We start from the raw sequence: 21,499 nt of genomic DNA, 5'->3' as shown, positions 1-21,499 counted from the left end.
GCAAGATTCTGGAGCGGGTTGCCATGCCCTCCTCCAGGGGATCTTCCCAACCCAAGGATTGGGAATCTTGGCATCTCCTGCATTGGCAGGAGGATTCTTTACCAGTAGTCTTCAGTAAGGCCCCTGAATAAAACTGAAACTCATTGGTCTTACACTACGTTTTTTTCAGTTGACAGTTTGAAGTAACTTGTTCTTGCTGTTCTCATTGCTGATAAAGAGAAATCAAATAGGGGGATTAATTACTAGATGATATACTTGTAATTTTCTGGTCATTTGAATGCAGATAATAATAATGCTAACATAAGTGTTATTTCTTCTCAAAAATTCAAAGATATTTCCTGCAACTGTTTGACTATTAATTTATTTGTGAAGTTCTTTTGTCATATAGAGTATAGAAAAAAACTTCACCTGCCCTGGTTGAGTGATCACAGATTATTAGTTGGAGAGGAAAGAAAAAAAACAGAAACAGAGAAAAGTAAATATAAATGTGAATATTTCAACTTCATTTTCTCATTTTTAAAATGACCAGAATGACAGCAATTTATGAATGGATGTACTTTTCAAATCAGGAAAACATTAAAATCTAAGGCAATTGGAAGTCACAATTAAGTTCTTTTCCCCTTCATGGATCACAGCCTTGTAGTGATCAACGAAGATATGAGCCATGACATGTAAGGCCACCCAAGGTAGAAGGGTCATGATGGAGAGTTCTGACAAAACATGGCCCACTGGAGAAGGAAATAGCAAACCACTGATAGCTTAGTTGATAAAGAACCTGCCTGCAATGCAGGAAACCCTAGTTTGATTCCTGGGTTGGAATCAACTAGGATAAACTACTGGGATAAACTACTCACTTCAATATTCTTGGGCTTCCCTTGTGGCTCAGCTGGTGAAGACTGCCTGCAATGCAGGAGACCCGGATTTGACCTCTAGGTTGGGAAGATCCCCTGGAGAAGGGAACAGCTACCCACTCCAGTATTCTGGCCTGGAAAATTCCAAAGACTGTATAGTCCACAGGGTCACAAAGAGTTGGACACGACTGAGCGACTTTCACTTTCACCAGTATTCTTGCCTTGAGAACCCCGTGAACAGTATTGAAAGGCAAAAAGATAAGGCACCGAAGGATGAGCCCCTCAGGTTGGAAGGTGTCTAATATGCTACTGGGAAAGAGCAGAGAATTAGCTCCAGAAAGAATGAAGAGGCTGTGGTCACTCACCTAGAGCCAGACATCCTGGAGTGTGAAGTCAAGTGGGCCTTAGGAAGCATTACTATAAACAAAGCTAACGGAGGTGATGAATTTCTAGCTTAGCTATTTAAAATCCTAAAAGATGATGCTGTCAAAGTGCTGCAGTCAATATGTCAACAAATTCGGAAAACTCAGCAGTGGTCTCAAGATTGGAAAATGTCAATTTTCATTCCAATTCCAAAGAAGAGCAATGCCAAACAATGTTCAAACTACCAAACAATTATACTCGTGGATGAATCACAAGCTAGAATCAAAATTGGGAGAAATATAAACAACCTCAGATGCGCAGAGGATAACACTCTAATGGCAGAAAGTGAACAGGAACTAAACAGCCTCTTGATGATGGTGAAAGAGGAGAGTGAAAAAGCTGACGTAAAATTCAACATTCAAAAAACTAAAATCACGGCAACTGGTCCCATCATTTCATGGCAAATAGATGGGAAAAAATGGAAACAGTGACAGATATTATCTTCTTGGGCTCCAAAATTGCTGAAGATGGTGAATGCAGCCATGAAATTAAAAGACACTTGCTTCCTGGAAGAAAAGTCATGACAAACCTAGACAGCATATTAAAAAGCAGAGACAACAGTTTGCCAACAAAAGTCTATATAGTCAAATGGTTTTCCAGTAGTCATGTACTGATGTGAGAATTCGACCATAAAGAAGGCTGAGTGCCAAAGAATTGATGCTTTTTAACTGTGCTGCTGGAGAAGACTCTTGAGTGTCCCTTGGACAGCAAGGAGATCAAACCAGTCAATCCTAAAGGAAATCAGTCCTGAATATTCATTGGAAGGACTGATGCTGAAACTGGAGCTCTAGCACTTTGGCCACCTGATACAAAGAACTGACTCATTGGAAAAGACCCTGATGCTAGGAAGATTGAAGGCAGGAGGAGAAGGGGATGGCAGAGGATGAGATGGTTGGATGGCATCACCGACTCAATGGACATGAGTTTGAGCAAGCTTCGGGAGTTGGTAATGGACAGAGAAGCCTGGCATGTTACAGTCCATGGAGTCGCAAAAAGTCAACATAACTGAGCAACTGAACTGGACTGATGTTTATATAGATACATTCTAAGTAAAAGAACTCACTTTTAAAAAATATAATTTGAATATTATTTTGCACATTGTTTTTACCTATATTTAATAGATTATTCATACAGTTATAAAAATTAATCCATTTCCTTTATAACTTCATAAGTAATAGACACCAAGAAAATATCAATAATATGTGTGATAAGTGCTTGTAGTGGAAGCTTGTATTATGACTTATGGGAAAGAAAAAAAAAAATAAACTGCCTTCTAAGAGTGCTAACATATCAGCTGGGTATTAAAAAATAAATACAAGTGTATTAGTTAGAGAAAAGGGGGAAAGAGAGACATCATATAGAATGAAAAAACATTTTAAAAGTCTTAGAGTTTTAAATCAAGAATTCTTATATCTTTTACTAAGTTGAACCACTTGAAATTGCTATTTTGAAGGTCAAAAATCATCAAACATCAGCAATCTCATATAAATAAATTAAAAGCCTTTCTGTATATTTGTCTATAGTACAGCCAATTTGTTTTAAAAGGTCCAGATCTTTCGACAGGGGGTTAGGAACAATACCACTGAAGTGTTAATACTCACATGAATTAGTTTATTTGTTTTTATTAGTTGAATCAAACTTCTTGCTTCATCTTTTTGTTTATTCAATTGCCAATTCATGAGGGAGCCAGGTTTTGATAGTAGCCTGAACCAAAGGAAACAGCTATATCTCTTACATGAAGAGTCTCCCTTTAGGGTCATTATGTTTGAAAGTTTTACTCTACAAAGAAGCCCTTTTGGCTTTGACTGGAAATAGTGAGCAGGCACTGACAGGCAAAATGCTCTGTGTTGCTCTGAGGTATGAAATATTACTTGTTGGGTGAAGTAATGTTACATAACTGCTGTACTTGGCTTCTTCCACCAGATGATTCATTAATTTCATGGAGTCATTGGTCAATATCATTATCCTGATCATCACTAATTAATGTTTGCAGAGCACCCACATAGAGATAGATGGGCTCTGTACCTGATGCTTCATAGAATACAAGGTAGACAAAGAATACAACTTATAAACTGTTGGAACTGTGTACTTGAATATGAAACACAGCACAAACATACCTGGAAATCCAAGCCTACGCGGTAAGATAAATTCAGTGAAGCTAACCATTGAGCTTCATGGTGGTTGTTTGTATTGCAGCAGAGGATGGAGCAGGTAGTCTTTCCACGGAAAGATGCTGAGAAGGGCTTCCAGTCTCTTTGTGGACTGCAGAGTCAGAAAAATGTTTGGGAGGGCTTTTGTTGGCTACTGAGTCAAAATCTTCAGAATCCTGGGAATTCCCTGGTGGTCCAGTGGTTAGGACTCTGGGTCAGAGAACTAAGATCCCACAAGCTTCATATCCAAAATCAAAAGAAAAATTAAAAAAAAAGAAAGAAATCTCAAGAAACCTTTTACAAGGACCTTCAAATCTAAAGATGGGGAATTTGAAGATACTAGGGAAGATTCAGTTGGTTAAGAGCTGGGAATTTCAGAGAGTAACATAAAGAAATCCTGGAACAAAAACACATGAAATCATCATAGGAGGACAGTTATGCACATATTTTCCAGTTAATAGTTTTTAATAAAAGAACTTTCAGGTGTGCATTGGAATTGAACCAAGATTATTTGTTCACCATCATCACCATTCTCATTTTGAATTACTCCATGCTGCTATGTGTCCTCTTCAATGCAATCTTGAACTAGGTAGAGACAGAATAAAAAGGAAAACTGAGCAAAATCCACCTGTACCTGACTGAGAAGCACTCCTAAGCTTTCTATGAATTTTAAACAGGGTAACCCCAGTTTATAAGCAGCGTGTGTGCCCTTAATGTATGCCTGGTGGGCTGACTGGAAAACAAGATGTATTTTCTCACAGGTGCCAAGTGCTTGGTGGTTAGGCACTAAGGCTGGTACAGGATAGCCCACTAACGGGGTGCATCTGAGGTGGGGCCCTGCTGATGGCACAGAGCCTCACCTCTGTGGGCAGTAAGATCTCCCAGGAAGCCAGGCACACACCAGTCCCAGCGCAGCAGATCCAGGCCTTTGGGGCCGGAGAGACGGCGGGCTCTTCCAGCATCACGACACCACAGTGCAGCCTGAGAGAGAGGAGGCATGGGGGTGGCACCCAGGCAGCCTCGGGCTGTGGGGATGGATGGGACCCTGTCTGTCCCAGGAGGTTTCCCACCACCCTTTGTTCCCCAGCCCCGTACACCTGCCCAGACTTCCCTTTTCGCTAAAAGGAAGTGGCCGCTGCAAAGACTACCCATCCCTGTGGAGGTTTTCTGAGTCTTTACGGGGAGAAACAAGGCAGAATGAGGGTGACAGTCCCTCCTCCACCCCTTGGTTCATCCCATCACACAGGACGAAAAGGAGGCTTGCTGCAGGTCAGAGCAAATCCGGGCTTTGGCCAAGCAGGATCTCTGGTCCCAGGACCAGATGCACAGGCTCATGAACAGTGAGCAGGGTCTGGAGACAGAAGTGTGCAGCAGGGACATCACCCTAGATGGGCGCTGAGGAGCAGGGGCGAAGCAGGGGCTCTGTCCTCTGCTGTCCCCTTCCAGGGCCCCTCAGCCCCACCCGGGCGGTGTGAGCCCAGGCCAGCGTGTGCTCCTCTGCAGTGAGCTGGGAAGTGGAAGGGAAGAAGCACCTCCAGAGGTGACAGAAGAGAGAATGAAGGTGACATCTATGGCTATCGCTGCTCAAGGAGGCCCTTGGGTGGAAAAAGAAACTCAGGAAGCTTTAGAAAAATGAAGTCAACTTCCATGCTATTCACTGACTTTTTAAAAATGTGCTTCTATAAATTTACAACGAAAGGAGCAAGAAACCAATAGAAAATGGGGGAACTACATCAACAGTCTATTGTAGAACAAAGAACCAATATGAAATGACAATAAAATGCACTAATAATCAAAGATATGAATCGCAAAAGCAGAAGAGAGACACAAGAGAAAGCTTACTGTATGAGTCCATTTATGTGGACTTTTAAAAAAGACAATTTTATTTATTTATGGCTGTGCTGGGTCTTTTTTGCTGTTTGGACTTTTCTCTAGTTGTGGCAAGTGGGGGCTACTTTCTAGTTGCGGTGCGAGGGCTTCTCACTGCAGTGGCTTCTCTTGTTGCAGAGCAGGGACTCTAGGGCATGAGGGCCTCAGTAGGTGTGACTACCCGGCTCTAGAGCACAGACTCGATATTTGTGGCACAGGGGCTCAATTCCGAACCAGGGATTGAACCCATGTTTCCTGCATTGGCAGGTAGATTCTTTACCACTGAGCCACCAGGGAAGCCCTATATAAACTCCTAATAAAGGCATCCAGGTGGCGCTAGTGGTAAAGAACCTGCCTGCCAATGCAGGAGACTTAAGAGACATGGGCTCAATCTCTGCGTCAGAAGATCCCCTGGAGGAGGAGATGGCAACCCATTCCAGTATTTTTGCCTGGGAAATCTCAAGGACAGAGGACCCTGGCAGGCTACAGTCCATAACATCGCAGAGTCGGACACAACTCAAGTGACTTAGCATGCACACAAAGGCAAAGTTACAGCGACAGAAAGCAGATCAGTGATTGCCAGGGGCTGGGCTTGGGGGAGAGGCTGTTGTTATCTCTTTGGATTCTTTTCCCTTTTAGGTTATTACAAAATATTGAGTAGAGTTCCGTGTGCTCTACAGTGAGTCCTTGTTGGTTATCTATTTTATATATAGTAGTGCATATATCAGAGAAGGCAATGGCACCCCACTCCAGTACTCTTGCTTGGAAAATCCCATGGATGGAGGAGCCTGGTAGGCTGCGGTCCACGGGGTCACAAAGAATCAGACATGACTAAGTGACTATCTTTTCTTTTTCTTTCCAAGAAGATATGCAAATTAGGTCACATTCTGCCTATTAAAAGACCTAGTGTATGAGTTGTGAGGAAATTCACTACAGATGGTATTACACACCGAAATAACTTTTTTTAAGTAAGTAGTGCCATTTCCAGGAATTAATTTTTTAATGTATTTATTTTTTATTGAAGGATAAAATATAGACCAATGGAACAACATAGAAAGCCCAGAAATAAACCCATGCACCTATGAGTACTTTATGTTTGACAAAGGAGGCAAGAATATACAATGGAGCAAAGATAGCCTCTTTAGTAAATGGTGCTGAGAAAACTGGACAGCTATATGTAAAAGAATGAAATTAGAACACTTCCTAACACCATACACAAAGATAAACTCAAAATGGAGAGATAACAGGGAATAATTTTATAATACTCTTTATACATATATGCAAAGATATATGTGCAAAGATACTCAGTGCTATGTTACAAAGGAAAAAATAAAAGCCTAATCTAAATGGCCATCAGTAGATGAAAAGGAGATTAAGGGAATGACAACTGAACAATGCAAGCCTACATGTATTGTCAAGGAAAGATATCCATGGTATAGTATTAGATCTAAAACAGAAGAATTTGTGTTATTGGTGCCATTTATGATCCTAGACGTTTTGGTAGTACCTTTGGTGGTAGACAGGGGGCGGATTCTGTACCCATTCTGTTAAAATAAACATTTTTCCCTCTGATAAATAACTTCAAGGTGGTGATGAAACTGTTTCATTAAAACCTCAAAGGCTGCACCATTCCACCACTACCTGTCCTCTCTGATTGGAATGTTGGCCCTTGTTTCCTCTGTGAATACAGGGGGACCTCCAGAAGGTAATGGTGAGGTCACCAAAGGACACGATAAGGACAGCCTGAGGGCCAATGGTGCAGTCAGAAGACGGAGACCAGACATCAGGCCACAGTCAGGTGAGGTGGAGCAGAGCCAAGTGGGCCCTGTGATTGTGGCTGAAACATCTGAATCAACCAGGCACATCTGAGCAGTAATGAAGAGCACTAGGTCAGAAGGTCTTTTATTTGATGTAGTTCAGGACTTCTCTTTTTCCTGATGAAATCCAGAGAAGAGGAAGTGGCCACATTTTCTAAGCCTCCCTCTACCAGGGGCATGGGATGGCTACATGAAAACTTCATTACCTGTGGACCCACAAAATGAGAAAGTGCCAAGACTGTCAGGTGAACAGGAGAAGAAAGCAAGCGCAAGTCTATATATTATCCAAAGGGAATACTTGATTCATGTCTACTGCACGGATGTAAGCTCCTCCAGCACAGGCAAGTATCAATGTTCATCACTGATTCCTCAGCACAGGGCTTAACATAAAAGGGACTTACCTTCTGCAGGTCCCTCTGTGTTAACAGAGGAAATAAGGGCCAATATTCCAATCAGAGAGGACAGGTAGTGGCAGAATGGTGCCACCTTCGAGGTTTTAAACAAAACACTAGAATGAATTGCAAAACATCACCTCCTGAATCCAGTCACTGTGCAGAAGGTAATGGTGACTTATACTCACTTATAAGTAAATAGTCACTTATCCCAAGGCTCCACCCTTTCATTCCAACCTCTTCATACAGTATCCCCAGACGGTAGAGTGAAGAAGAGATGGATGTAACACCCAGGTCTACAAATCTGGCTAAAGGGCTGGCAGTAAAGGCAAGGCATAGTCATTCATGTCACTCTGGATGCAGGCCTGGCCCCTGAGGCCAAGATGCCTCAAAATCCTTTGTCTCATGCCTACCACTCAAAATCCTTAAATGAAATTGGAAGCATATTTTAGAATTCCATCACCCTCTTAGAGGATTTCAAATCCTCTCATAGGTCCACGTGAATTCCTGGAGGGGAGACCTTCCTAGGACAATAATGTGAAAATAGGGAAGAAATTTGGCAGAGGATCATCCTGAATGGGAAGGATGCCAGCTCCCATGGTTTTGTGGTCATTGAGGGTTGTTTCCCTGAATTAAGTTACAACCTTCTCTACTGCCTTACAGTAGGATTCTGAGTGCTAAAAGTAATAACATGACCAACAGATCATATCTCAGCAGCAACAGAGGTCACTGCAATGTTAGTGTGCCTTTGGAATGAATGTCATTCAAGGATATATCCATTTTAGAGAGAGAAATTCTTAATGTGGCTGCTTGTATCAGTATTCATGTTATCTCATTTAATTTTTTACACCATCTTATGAGGTCATTAGCATTGTCCACATCTTAGATTGGATGAAACCAAAGCTTGAAGAGGATAAGTTATTTGTGCAAAGTTTATGATTACCGAGGATGAGACAGGAATTATCTACGTTTCAAAGCCAGTGCAATTGGGTGGTAAAACCATGAAGTCAAGGAATATAAAAATTGTTGTTTCTGTTGGTTTGTCTTTTTTCCATGACTGTTTTAATGCAGACATGGCAGTAACAGAAAAGTTTTTAAACAGAAACCTTGGGATGTTCTGTAATTTTGGTTATCAAAGTTTACTATTTCCAGTCAAACATGATTATTTATCAGTGCTTTCTTCCACCTCAATCAAAATGATAAACTACAAGAAGAGAAAGTATAAGTGATTTTCACTACTTCAATCCAAAAGGGAAACCAAAAAATAGAACAGAAATAACAGTTCAAGCAAGTCCCAACATTGGCCTTTTCATCTACTGGGCAAATGATCAAACTATCCATTCTGAGGTGACAACTCCCCATTGTGTTTACAGGAAGTTTCATTGACTGGGGGATTCAGTGCCTAGATCTGCAGAGTGCTCAATAAGAGTCAATGCCAAATGATTTTACTGTGCTGGTACACTTGTAAGTCACTAGACGAGCCATTTGGTTAAAATGAGTCTTACCTCCATGCTCATTTTTACCATTTTCCTATGAACTGTTTCCTTCTCCTCGGTACCCCTGAAGGGCTCTATCGGGAGAAGGACAGATAATTGAAGTCAATCCCAGTAGATGACAGCAACATTAAGAGACACCACAAAATGTCCAATGATTTCAATCAATTCCTCTCTCTTGCTTTTTTAAAAATTGAGATATAATTCACATATCAGAAAATTCATGATATGAAAGTGGACAATTCGGTAGCTTTTAGTATTTTCACAGAAAGTACAATGATGGCTGCTGGTGGTTGGGGGAAGGGAGTTGTTATTTAATGGGACAAAGATTCAATTTTATAAGTGGAAAAGAATTCCAGAGATAGATGGTGGCCATGGGGACACAAAACGTGAATGTACTTATTATCACTGAACTGTATACTTAAAATGGTTAAAGTGGTAAATTTTATGTTATGGGTATTTTAACCACAATTTTTAAAAACAACACTATCAAGAGAGTGAAAATCCAGACGACAGAATGGGAAAAATATTTGCAAATCACATAGCTCATAAATGTATAATATCCAAAGTATATAAAGAACACTTACAACTCAACAATAAAAGGATAAATAACCCAATTTAAATATGGGCAAATGATTTGAATAGACCTTTCTCCAAAGAATATATAAACACAGCCAACAAGCACATGAAAAAATATTCAACACCATCATTCATTAGGGAAATGCAAATCAAAACCACAAGCTAGCACATCTACCTACAAGCCTGGATATCATTTCAAAATGGACAAATGAGATGTCTTAGGGTGTGGAGAAATCAAAACCTTCATATGATGCAGGTAGGAAAATAAGATGATGTAGCCACTGTGAAAAATAGTCTGGAATTTCCTCAGAAAGTTATACATACCAGTTCCTATGTATACACCCAAGAGAAATAGAAACACATCTTCATGCAAAAACCTGTACACAAATGTTTTTAGCGACATTACTCATAATAGCTAAAAAAGTGGAAAAAACACAAATGCCATCAATTGATGAATAAATTTTTAAAATATGGTATATTCATACATTGAACTATTACTCAGCCACAAAGAGGAGTGAAATACTGATATGTGCTATAATATGCAAAAAAACCTGAAGACCTTATGCTAAATGAAAGAAGCCAGATACAAAAGGTCACATATTTCATGATTCCATTTCTGTGATGTGTCTGGAACAGAGAAATCCATAGAGTCCATATGGAGATTATTGGAACTGGGGTTGGAGGGAATTGGGACTAACTGAGAAGCACTGATGCTGAAGCTGAACCTCCAATACTTTGGCCACCTGATGTGAAGAACTGACTCATTGGAAAAGACCCTAATGCTGGGAAAGACTGAAGGCAGGAGGAGAAGGGAACGACAAAGGATGCGATGGTTGGGTGGTATCACCGACTCGATGGACATGAGTTTGAGCAAACTTCAGGAATTGGTGATGGAGAGGGAAGCCAAGGCATGCTATACTTAAACTAACAAGTACATGGCTTCTTTTTGGAGTACTGTGAATGTTCTGGGCTTCCCAGGTGGTGCTAGTGGTAAAGAACCCACCTGCCAGTGCAGGTTAGATGTAAGAGACGCAGGTTCAAAGCCTGGGTTGGGAAGATCCCTTGGAGGAGGCCATGGCAACCCACTCCAATATTCTTGCCTGGAGAACCCCATGGACAGTGGAGCCTGGCAGACTGCAGTCCATAGGGTCGCACAGAGTCAGACACGATTAAAGCGACCTAGCACAGTACAGCAATGGTTGCATAACACAGTGAATATACTAAAACCCATATAATATTCACTTTAAAATGGTGGGTTATATGTTAAAAGAATGCTATATATTAAAAAAAGAAATGAAACATAAGTAAAGATCAATTTCCATATCATTAAGGTAAGTAGTTGAGACAGAGAAAATCTTTGTGCTGTTGAGAGAGCTTGCATATATACGTGCCTTTGGCTTTGTTCCACAGGAAGAGCATCTCCACCGGTGAATACTACTCCTAGAAATGAAAACATGATTAGAAAAGATTCCTGCCATGATAATGATGATTCTGTTAGGTAGTTAGAATAGGGAAAAAGAGTCCAAAATGGCGGTGGCTAAAAGACCTGGAAGGGGAAAGCCCGCGAAAATAGAACAAAGGAAGGTCCGAGGACTGGAGTGAGAACCTCAGGTAAAACAAACAACGCTCCTGCCTAAGCCCAATTTACATAAGACAGGCCCAGGGACAGAGAAACATATAAAAAGAGAAGCCAAAGGCCTCTTCCCTTTTCTCTCTCTCTCCCGCGCGATGGGGCGATCTCTTCGCGTCTTTGGATCGACATGCCCTCACGCCTCAAAGATGGATTTTCCTGCTATTATATAAATAAATAAGAGCTGTAACACTGAGCACTAACACTGGTTTGTTTAAGAGCTATAACACGGTCTGTTCTGTGAGAGCTGTGACCCGCCAAGGGGCTTTAATGTCCGTCACTCCAAATTTTTGTTGTGACGAGACAAAGAACCGAGGAGCATACACTCGCATGACAATTCTAATAGCCAAACAACACAAGAACCAGGCAATGTTCTGAGCTTCTGACAAATGCTCCTTCATTGACTCTTCCCAACAACCCTGTGACTGTGATTCTCCAAACTGAAGGTGCATCGGAACCACCTGGGGTCAGACTACAGACCTCTATCCGCTAGTGTCTGAGTCACTGGATCTAGCATGGGGTTCCAGAATTTGTTCTTCTAGTAAGTTCCCAAGTGATGTAGATGTTTCGGGTAAGGGGACCCATGTGGAGAATGACTGCCCCAAGGGATGGGTGCTACTGCATGCCCCATTTTACAGATGGAGATGGTCACGGCAGTGGGGTATACAAAATCAAGGATGGTGCCAGATTCCTCTCTAAAGTGAGGAAATAAATGTGCTTCAGGCCGGCAGAGCTTAGAAAAGGAAGCTGAACTTTGGAGACTTTGCTTTTGTCCTGCACCCGCAGCCCCCATCAGTTGCTCGGCAAATTGGACTCTGGTTGCCAGAGAGCATGAGGAAAATGTGAGATAAGGAACCACAGCTCCCCAGGGCCAGGCTCTGGAATTTAGCGCTGATGCTGGCTTACCTGGTGTCATGTGAAAGGAGGAAAAGACAGGTAAGCCACGCAGAAGGCATGCTGCCTGAAATGGGTTGGACCTCTTCCCACCCCAGTCAGCTTCCAGGAGGGTGTTTTGCCTTGAACAGGCTACACCTGAGAAAACTGTTATAATTTTATGCTCAAGCTACACCAAGTAAAGGACAGTGAGCACAAGGGCAGAGCTTAACTAATGCTTGTTGACCGATTTAATGAATTGGCTCACTGTTTAATCCTACAGGAAAAGCAATGTTAGAGTAGCTCAGAAAAGTAACTTGTTTCATAAATGGCTTCACATGAATATCAGTAGTCTGTGATTATAAACAGTTCTTATCCATAAAATTATAAGTGATAATAAATTGTTGTTGTTGCTATTGTTTAATCGCTAAGTCACATCCGACTCTTTTGCGACCCCATGGACTGTAGCCCGCCAGGCTCCTCTGTCCGTGGGATTTCCCAGGCAAGAATACCGGGTGGGTTGCCATTTCCTTCTCCAGGGGATCTTTCCAGTTCAGGCACTGAACCTGCGTCTCCTGCATCGGCAGGTGGATTCTTTACCACTGAGCCACCAGGGAAGCCCAAGTGATAATAAACCACTTTACAAATGGACAGTTGCCTGGATAATGTTTCTTAAGAGTAATTCTTGGCTCATTAAATTTAATCAACTTGGAGTGGGTTGTTATACTGGGGATAGTTGTTAAGTGGCCTCAGGGTTTTGAATGCTATCATACAAGATTTTTTCATCACCCTAGGATTTAAAACTTTCAGACACAGGGTAAAGAATCATATCCTGTTTCCCCAGCAGGCAAAAGAAATCTAGACAGATGAACACAAAAATATGTTCTCAGAGATACTGCATTTTAAGTAGGAATCTACCAACTGCATTTTATCAAAGGCAGAGCAAAGAATTGATCATTTAGCTAAAATATGACTATTTTAATAATTAGCACTTATCTAAGTCCATCTAGTCAAGGCTATGGTTTTTCCAGTAGTCATGTATGGACGTGAGAGTTGGACTATAAAGAGGGCTGAGTGCAAAAGAACTGATGCTTTTAACTGTGGTATTGGAGAAGACTCTTGAGAGTCCCTTGGACAGCAAGGAGATCCAACCAGTCCGTCCTAAAGGAGATCAGTCCTGGGTGTTCATTGGAAGGACAGATGTTGAAGCTGAAACTCCAATACTTTCGGCCACCTGATGCGAAGAACTGACTCCTTTGAAAAGACCCTGATGCTGGGAAAGATTGAAGGCAGGAGGAGAAGGGGACGACAGAGGATGAGATGGCTGGATGGCATCACCGACTCAATGGACATGAGTTTGGGTAAACTCCGGGAGTTGGTGTTGGCCAGGGAGGCCTGGCTTGCTGCAGCTCATGGAGTCGCAAAGAGCTGGACACGACTGAGCGACTGAACTGAACTGAAGTTATTTGGCAAAGAAATGGCAGAGAAGAGTAGGAATAAGAACAAAATGGTTAGCGCCTTTCTGTAAAACTTTACTTAACAGATTTTGTATAAATAGATGTTACAGTTTCTTGCTTAAATGACCTTCTCCCATATTTCTCTGGCATTTAGATATTTCTTAGCCTAATTTTAGATTTGGGGCACGTTTGGAATTTTAAAAAGCCCAGCTTTCTCCAGGGCATTTATATCACATTCCAAGAAACAAAGGAGCTGCCATTCCTTGGAGCAGCCTCCAGGCAGGCTAGGCCGGCAGTCTTTAGGCTGACCCAGGTATAGACGTCATGCAGTGGTAGGGTTTTTCCACTCTGTGACCCAAGGGCAAATGTAAAACCCATATATTACATGATGCACTTAGATTTCTTAAATGAATGACTGTAGAACTCCATGGTATATTTTTTAAAAATTTTAACCTCCAGTCATTTCCAATACTTTGTAACCACCTAAGACCTTTGGCCTCTAGCTGTGTCTGAGAGAGGAAAGCTTCTATTTCCTCAAAGATCTTAAAACTTTAAAAGAATTGATTTTTCTAAATTGTATGGGGTTGCCAGGACCATTCAATAGGGAGAGGATAGTCTTAAACAAATAATGCTGAGAAAGTCAGGTATCCACATGCAAAACAATGAAATTGGACCCTTAACTATACCATATGCAAAAGTTAACACAAAATGGACAAAGACCCAAACATAAGAACTAAAACTACAAAACTTTAGATGAAAACACAAGTAAAGAGCCTCATGATACTGGGCTTAGTAATAATTTTTTTTATATGATATCAAAAGAATAAGCAACCAAAGAAAAAATAGGTAAACTGGATTTCATCAAAATTTAAAACTTTGGTGCACCAAAGGACTGTACTGATTTTATGAAAAGGCAACTCACAGAATTTAAGAAAATATTTGCAAATCACAATCAGATTGGAACCTGTGCAATGCTGGTAAAATGATGCAGACACAGTGGAAAACAGAGAAAAAAATTAAACATAGAATTACCATATCCAGTGATTCCACTTCTGGGTAGATCCCCTAAAAAACTGAAAACAGAAACATGAACATTTGTACAACAACATTGACAGTAGTGTCATTTAACACAGTCAAATCTGGAAATAACCCATATAGTCATCTGGGGATGCCTGGAGAAACAAAACATTTGTCCAAGGATATTTTAGTCACCTTCAGAAAAAAGAGAAATTCTGACATACACTACAACATGAATAAACCTCTAAAACATTATTTTAACTGAAATATGCGTAAGATGACAAATATTACATGATTCCATAGTGGTTGCCAAAGGCTTCTGGGTTGGGGACTGGGCAGCATGCAGGGAGAAATGCAGTGTTATTGTTTCATGGTACAGAGTTTCTGTTTCGGAAGATGAAAATGTTCCAAAGATGGGTGATGGTTGTGGTTGCACAACAATGTGAATGTACTTAATGCCACAGAACTGTACACTTAAATAAACATTTTTATGTTATGTGAAGGAGTCTTTTGGGCCTAGAAAAGAGAACAACAGTCTCAAAGGCCCCTTGCTGAATCATCTAACTTCGGAGAAAACAAAGCATAACTTTAGTTCCATCCTGATGCTCCAGGCCAGCTGCAGCTACTTATCACCCCCTGTCCAGAAACCTACCACCCCCTACACCCGCCCAGAAGACTTATCACCCCCTGCCCAACTACAAGTGTCATCTCAACAAGAGAATACTCAAAATATCCCGCCTGATTGACGTTTCCCTTATCGCTTCCACAAACCTCCCTATAAGTATGAAGCCTCCCTGATCCCTTTCGGCGCTCACCCTGGTCGTTAGGCCGACTGTCGCCCCTCCTTGCCTGAATAAAGGTAACCTACTTCTGTTGAGGTCATCTTTCCTTTTCTGCCTCGCCGGAACTGTACCTTACATTATGTAGATATCAACATAGTAAAATTACATGTCTGATTGTGCTTCTAAAATGCTTATCAATTTAATCTTAAGTACAAATTAGTTTAGAAGTCCAGTGAATCATGACTACATTTTAATTTAAACGATTCAAAATATGCTCAGAAAAAAAGTAATGTGGGACCGGACGTGAGGCTAATGATCATTTTTTTCTAAAAGGGATTTTCTATAATGAATATGTTTTTATGTAGTAAAGGACAAACATGCACAAAGTTTGACTTGTATTCCCTAAGTTCTTAGTTATGTAAATTTGTATTTAACATATAAACCTATTTTCCTCCATTTAAAACGTTTCGCTGTCATTTAAATCCTGACAGTCAATGTAAATTAAAGTAGAAATCACTGAAGTAAAAGTCACAATTCTTAAATCTCCAGAAAAGGACCTTTTCTTAAATCTTAAATTTCTTAAATCTCGAGAAAAGGACCTAGATACTAAGGAAGAAGAGCGGGAAAGTAAAACCAGTTACTACCTGCCATTTTTCCTTTTTTCTTAATTAAACTAAAATTTTCTGTAAACAACTCGTTTCTGTTGGCTTTGAGGAAAACTTGAGAGACAAGAAGAACCCTTAAATGGGGAAGACAGGAGAAGGGTATTACAAAATACCACCTCTTCTCTGGAGACCATCCCAGCCCTTTGCCTTCCTGGGATCTGGGCAGTGACCAGGGCGCCAGGGTCTCTGAGGAACTGCGATTCCGCTCCTCAGACCCATCTTGTACCACGCTTAATCCTGGAGGTCGGCTTGCGGGCTTTGCATTCCTCCAGCCTGCCCCATCTTCGCTGCGGAATAAGCGGGAGCCCCTGGACGAGACAGTTCTCAGTCCTCCCGAAGACTTGCACCAAGAACTCTAGGATTAGGACTTAAAATTTAACCAAAACAAAACAAAACCCTAGGGAAGGAGGCACAGGGTTGCGCTAAAAATCCACTTGGGACCCCCTGCAAGCCTCTTTTCGTGAACCACCGACCAAGCGCACGAATTCGAGATAATTAGTTGATCCGGGTCCCCAGGGAGGCGCCGGCCGCCCTTCTCAGTTCTGCCCAGTGGCCCCCAGCTCGCTGCCGTGGGGTCCACTGAGGCTGGCATCTGGACAATTTGGGACCAGCCTTGTCTCGCGCCGGGAGTCCCAGCACAGGCCCCGCCCATATGAAGCTCAGCCAATCGCGGGGCGTACTAGCGGGGGGGCGGGGCCTGCCGAGCGCAGTCCGGGAGCCTTAAATAGGAGGCCTTGGTGCCCACAACCCAACTTAAGACGCCCCGGGATCTGGAGTCGCCGCCTGCACCTCTGCGGCAGGCCTCGCCACAGGTGAGCGCCACGGGCTGGGACATAGCGCGGCGGGGTGACCCCGGCTAGCAGCGCGACTGCAGCCTTGGGAGTTGAGGGCTTGAGGAGGGGTTCCAGGAGGCGCCGGTCTGACAAGGCAGCATGACCCCCGCTAGCTGGACTGCAGAGCGTTTGTCGGCACCGCGTCTACAACTCTGTCAGCTGAGGGATTTCGCTGGGCCCGCCCCGGGCTGGGCCCGCCTGCAGCGCGGGCGGGTGGCTCGTCCTGGCCGCTGTTTGAGTCCCAGAAGAGCCTGACCCTGTCCCGCGCGGAAACTGGGGTCTCAGAGCTCTTTTTCTCCACCCACATCCATAGACTTCCCCTACTGTCCTTGTATAAATACTTGGGAATATAAATATTTTTACTCCACCATAGTGGCTCAGAAAAAAAAAAAAGGATGGCCTTTTAGAAAGATTGGTTTAATCAGATACTCATTTCTTCTCCCTTCCTAGGTTTTTGAACATGAATCCTTCACTCCTCCTGACAGCCCTTTGCTTGGGAATAGCTTCAGCTGCTCCAGAATTTGACTACAGTTTAAATACACAATGGAAATTGTGGAAGGCAGTACACAGGAGACTGTATGACTTGGTTGGTAACATCTGAAACTGTCCATCTGAAATTCTGCAGAGAATGGTCCATGCTGTTGGGAGTTTATAGCAGATAGTAGTCTCTTGAGGCTGGCTCCTATCAGGGCAGTAACTTCATGGCACCTGTTACTCAGTACACTATGGGCATCTGCCCTGTCATGTGGGCGCTGGAGAACAGCTCCCAAGAGTATAGAGCCATCTCTGGCCATGGTCTCCCTTCCTCTTTATATACAAATCCACTTGGTCACGGTGTGTGCTGTTGCTTCCAACTCTGTGACCAGGCTTCTCTGTCCATGGGATTCTCCAGCAAGAATACTGGAGTGGGTTGCCATACCCTCCTCCAGGGGATCTTCCCAATGCAAGGATTGAATCTGTGTTTCTTGCATCTCCTGCCTTGGCACGGGAGTTCTTTACCACTTAACACCACCTGGTGAAGCCCTTGGTGAGTTGGATTTAAATAGAAAAAAGTATAGGTTACCTGTTTGCCTCTAGAATGAAGAAGGATGGAGAAAAGAGGTGTGGAAGAAGAATATGAAAATGATTGAGCTGCATAATCAGGAATACAGCCAAGGGAAATATAGCTTCAGCATGGCAATGAATGCCTTTGGTGACATGGTGAGTGTGGCATGAATTTTTTGTGCCTTCTCCTTAACAGTTTAGCAAAATAACCTCTTGCTTTTCAACATTCTATTTCCTTTTCCTTGAAGACCAATGAAGAATTCAGGCAGGTGATGAATGGCTTTCAAAGGCAGAAGAACAAGAAGAGGAAAGTGTCCCAAGAAACTATCTTTGCTTCGATTCCCCCGTCCATGGACTGGAGAGAGAAAGGCTATGTAACTCCTGTGAAGGATCAGGTATGATGGTATTCAGCAGATCTCTCTCCAAGAGTAAAGCCGAATAGGAATTGCCATCCTTGCTCTGATACACTGTGCAACAACATGCAATTCACTAGGTTTTAAAGGCATTTCCAAATATATGGGCTACTGTCAAAGTCTTGCTATTTGTTTTGTAAATTATGCTTTGAAATTTTGTTTTCAGGGTAAGTGTGGTTCTTGTTGGGCTTTTAGTACCACGGGTGCCCTTGAAGGACAGATGTTCCGAAAAACTGGCAAACTTGTTTCACTGAGTGAGCAGAACCTGGTGGACTGCTCTCAACCTGAAGGCAATCATGGTTGTCAAGGTGGCCTCACAGATAATGCCTTCCAGTATGTTTTGGATGTTGGAGGCCTGGACTCAGAGGAATCCTACCCATACACTGGATTGGTAAGAGGAGCTCCTTGTTATCAAAGTTGAACAAAGGGGAAAACAGATATCATGTTTAGAATCCACATTTTAGATTGTAGAATCTTTATCTGCAGACTGTCAGAACGGTCATTAAAATAGTTAGCTTTGCACAGTTCTCTGTTTAGCTACTTACCATGTGTTCATGCTGTCGCTTCAATCATATCCAACTCTGTGCAACCTTCTGGACTGTAGCCCACCAGGCTTCTCTGTCCATGGAATTCTCCAGGCAAGATTACTGAAGTGGGTTGCCATGTCCTCCTCCAGAGGATCTTCCTGTCCCAGGGATCGAACCCGCATCTTTTATGTCACCTGTATTGGCAGTCAGGTTCTTTACCACTAGTGCCACTTGGGAAGCCCAGAGGGTTACCATAAAGCTGTTAATATTTCTGTGGTACGTGGAAATATACATTTGTTGTTGTTGTTTAGTCACTCAGTCGTATCTGACTCTTTTGCAACCCCATAGACTGTAGCCTGCCAGGCTCCTTTGTCTGTGGGATTTACTGGGCAAGATTACTGGAGTGGGTTGCCATTTCCTCCTCCAGGGGATCTTCCCGACCCAGGGATCAAACCCCCGTCTCCATGTCTCCTGCCTTGTAGGAGTAAAGGTGGATTATTTACTGCTGAGGCACCGGGGAAATATACATATCATCCTCTATAAGTACAAATTTCTCCTGAGTAAAAGTTTCTTATGGGCAGGTAGATTGAGAGTGTCTGATTGAATAGACACACGCTAATTTTTCCATTTCAAAACAGCCAATAGCATTTCATTTCCTGGGATGCTTTGTAACAAACTTGACTTGGAAATCATTAAGCTGCAGATTGTCTTGAACTCATGTACCCCAGGAGGAGGATGGTATTAATCAAGTCTCTTCCCCATTACCTTTGAAAGGCTGGCACCTGCCATTACAATCCCAACAGTTCTGCTGCTAATGTAACTGGTTTCGTGGACCTCCCTAAGCAGGAGAAGGCTCTTATGAAGGCAGTGGCAACTTTGGGCCCCATCTCTGCTGCTATAGATGCAGGCAATCCATCTTTCCAGTTCTATAAGTCAGGTAAGTATTTGTCTATGTTGAAATTTAGGCAGAAAAAATGGACAATCACCATGACAAACAGCAAAACTGACTCTTCGGTATGTAGAATTCAATGTAAAATTTGAAGGTGTATAGATTTAATATAGTTGTTAATATTAGTATTTGTGCCTGATGTGTCCATTTGACACTACTTGAACCATATCCCCATGATTTTAAGCATATATTCATATATATATATATATATATATATAACATATTCATAAATATATTTAAATGGCTACTTAATTTGATTCATATAGCTTAGTTCACTTTTTTCCAGTTGTGTGTGCTCAGTTGTGTCCATAACTCTTTGCAGCCCCATGGACTGTAGTCCACCAGGCTTCTCTGCCTGTAGAATTTTCCAGGCAAGAATGCTGGAGTGGGTTGCCATTTCCTACTCAAGGGGATCTTCCCAAGCCAGGGATTGAACCCACGTCTTGTGAGTCTCCTGCATTGGCAGGCAGATTCTTTACCACTAGCACCACCTGGAAAGCCCTATTTATGACTGTAGCCACCCAGAGTTTCACTGTTAGAACTTTGAAATTTTCCAAAGAATTTTGCTACTGTAATTAAAACTAGAAAGAACTTGGCTGAAGTAATTTTGTGTTGTGTGCTATTTCCCTAGATTGAATGTCCTGAAAGTAAAATGATAAGATTTTACGGAGTGTTCTTTTATGTCTCTTGACATGCTGTTTACAAAAGAGAGTATGCTGTTTGTATATCTGCTAGTGTTAGATGAGGGCGTGGATCCCTGGCCTAGAATGAAAAAAAAAGAATCTTGTTTTTAAATCTTATCTAGATTTATATCATTTAGCTGAATTTTGAGATTTCTCCTTGCCCTAATTAATAGAGTAGGTCACTTGGAGGTCTTCACCCCAACATTGTATTTTATTTTCCCAGGCATTTATTATGAGCCAAAATGCAGCAGTGAATCCGTGGATCATGCTGTTCTGGTAGTTGGCTATGGCTTTGAAGGAGCACACTCAGATGACAATAAATATTGGCTTGTCAAAAACAGGTATAAAATGTCCCAAATACTTATATTTGATGTTGAAAAGGGGAGTCCTTTTTGGAATCAGCATTTGAATTCAGGTCCTCAAATCCTTAAGTACACTTCTGAAGTCTTATGCCACTTAGGGTGATCACAGACATATTAATGTTTGATTATAACATTAAGATACTGTCTGAAGTTGCCTAAGGTATTGATGTAGTTTTGGTATCATCTCATTTCTAAATCCAAACATTTTTTTAATTCTAAAACACATCTGGCCCCAAGAGTTTCTTTTTCACATCTCTAATTGTATAGTTCTGTGAAAGGTTTGGGGATAGAAGTTATTTGTACATTTAGAACTCAAGCATGAACAAGAACAACTGCATTTCTTGCTTCTTTCTGAATCTGTCTTGACCTGTGGTGCACTGTTTAAGTATTAATAAATATAAATGTGTTTGATTCTTTGTATAAAATGAAAACCTTCTCTTCTTTCAGCTGGGGTGAACATTGGGGCATGAATGGCTACATAAAGATGGCCAAAGACCGGAACAACCACTGTGGAATCGCCACCATGATCAGTTATCCTACTGTCTAAATCTCAAAGGCTGGATTAAGAACAATATCCAGAGGAAGGATATTCTCTTAAAACTGACCAGACTTTATTGTGTGGGAATGAAAGACTTGAATCATTGAAAATCCAAGTTGTGATCTGAATTTTATCACCTCTTTACTCTGGTG

General features: G+C 41.9%; 1 protein-coding gene across 1 annotated transcript; it reads left to right on the top strand.

The window, feature by feature from the left end:
- Positions 1 to 16,713: 16,713 nt before the first annotated feature.
- CTSL (cathepsin L) lies at positions 16,714 to 21,499 on the top strand. The gene is made up of 8 exons (XM_061164015.1): positions 16,714 to 16,810; positions 17,282 to 17,417; positions 17,909 to 18,031; positions 18,124 to 18,270; positions 18,455 to 18,679; positions 19,590 to 19,752; positions 20,671 to 20,788; positions 21,257 to 21,499. Exons 2-8 carry the CDS (start codon positions 17,292 to 17,294, stop codon positions 21,354 to 21,356), a joined length of 1,002 nt encoding a protein of 333 aa, XP_061019998.1. The 5' UTR covers positions 16,714 to 16,810; positions 17,282 to 17,291; the 3' UTR covers positions 21,357 to 21,499.

The sequence above is a fragment of the Dama dama genome, chromosome 16 (genome assembly GCF_033118175.1).
Source record: "Dama dama isolate Ldn47 chromosome 16, ASM3311817v1, whole genome shotgun sequence".
NCBI lineage: Eukaryota > Metazoa > Chordata > Mammalia > Artiodactyla > Cervidae > Dama > Dama dama.
The sequence above is the reverse complement of the archived record's forward strand: the minus strand, read 5'-3'. Positions and strand labels throughout refer to the sequence as shown.

Excerpts from the sequence above, each read along its gene's own strand:
- CTSL (XM_061164015.1), top strand. The coding sequence starts at position 17,292 with ATGAATCCTTCACTCCTCCTGACAGCCCTTTGCTTGGGAATAGCTTCA. Across the intron at positions 17,418-17,908 it reads ACAGGAGACTGTATGACTTG|AATGAAGAAGGATGGAGAAA; the intron begins GTTGGTAACATC and ends GTTTGCCTCTAG. Across the intron at positions 18,271-18,454 it reads TAACTCCTGTGAAGGATCAG|GGTAAGTGTGGTTCTTGTTG; the intron begins GTATGATGGTAT and ends TTTTGTTTTCAG.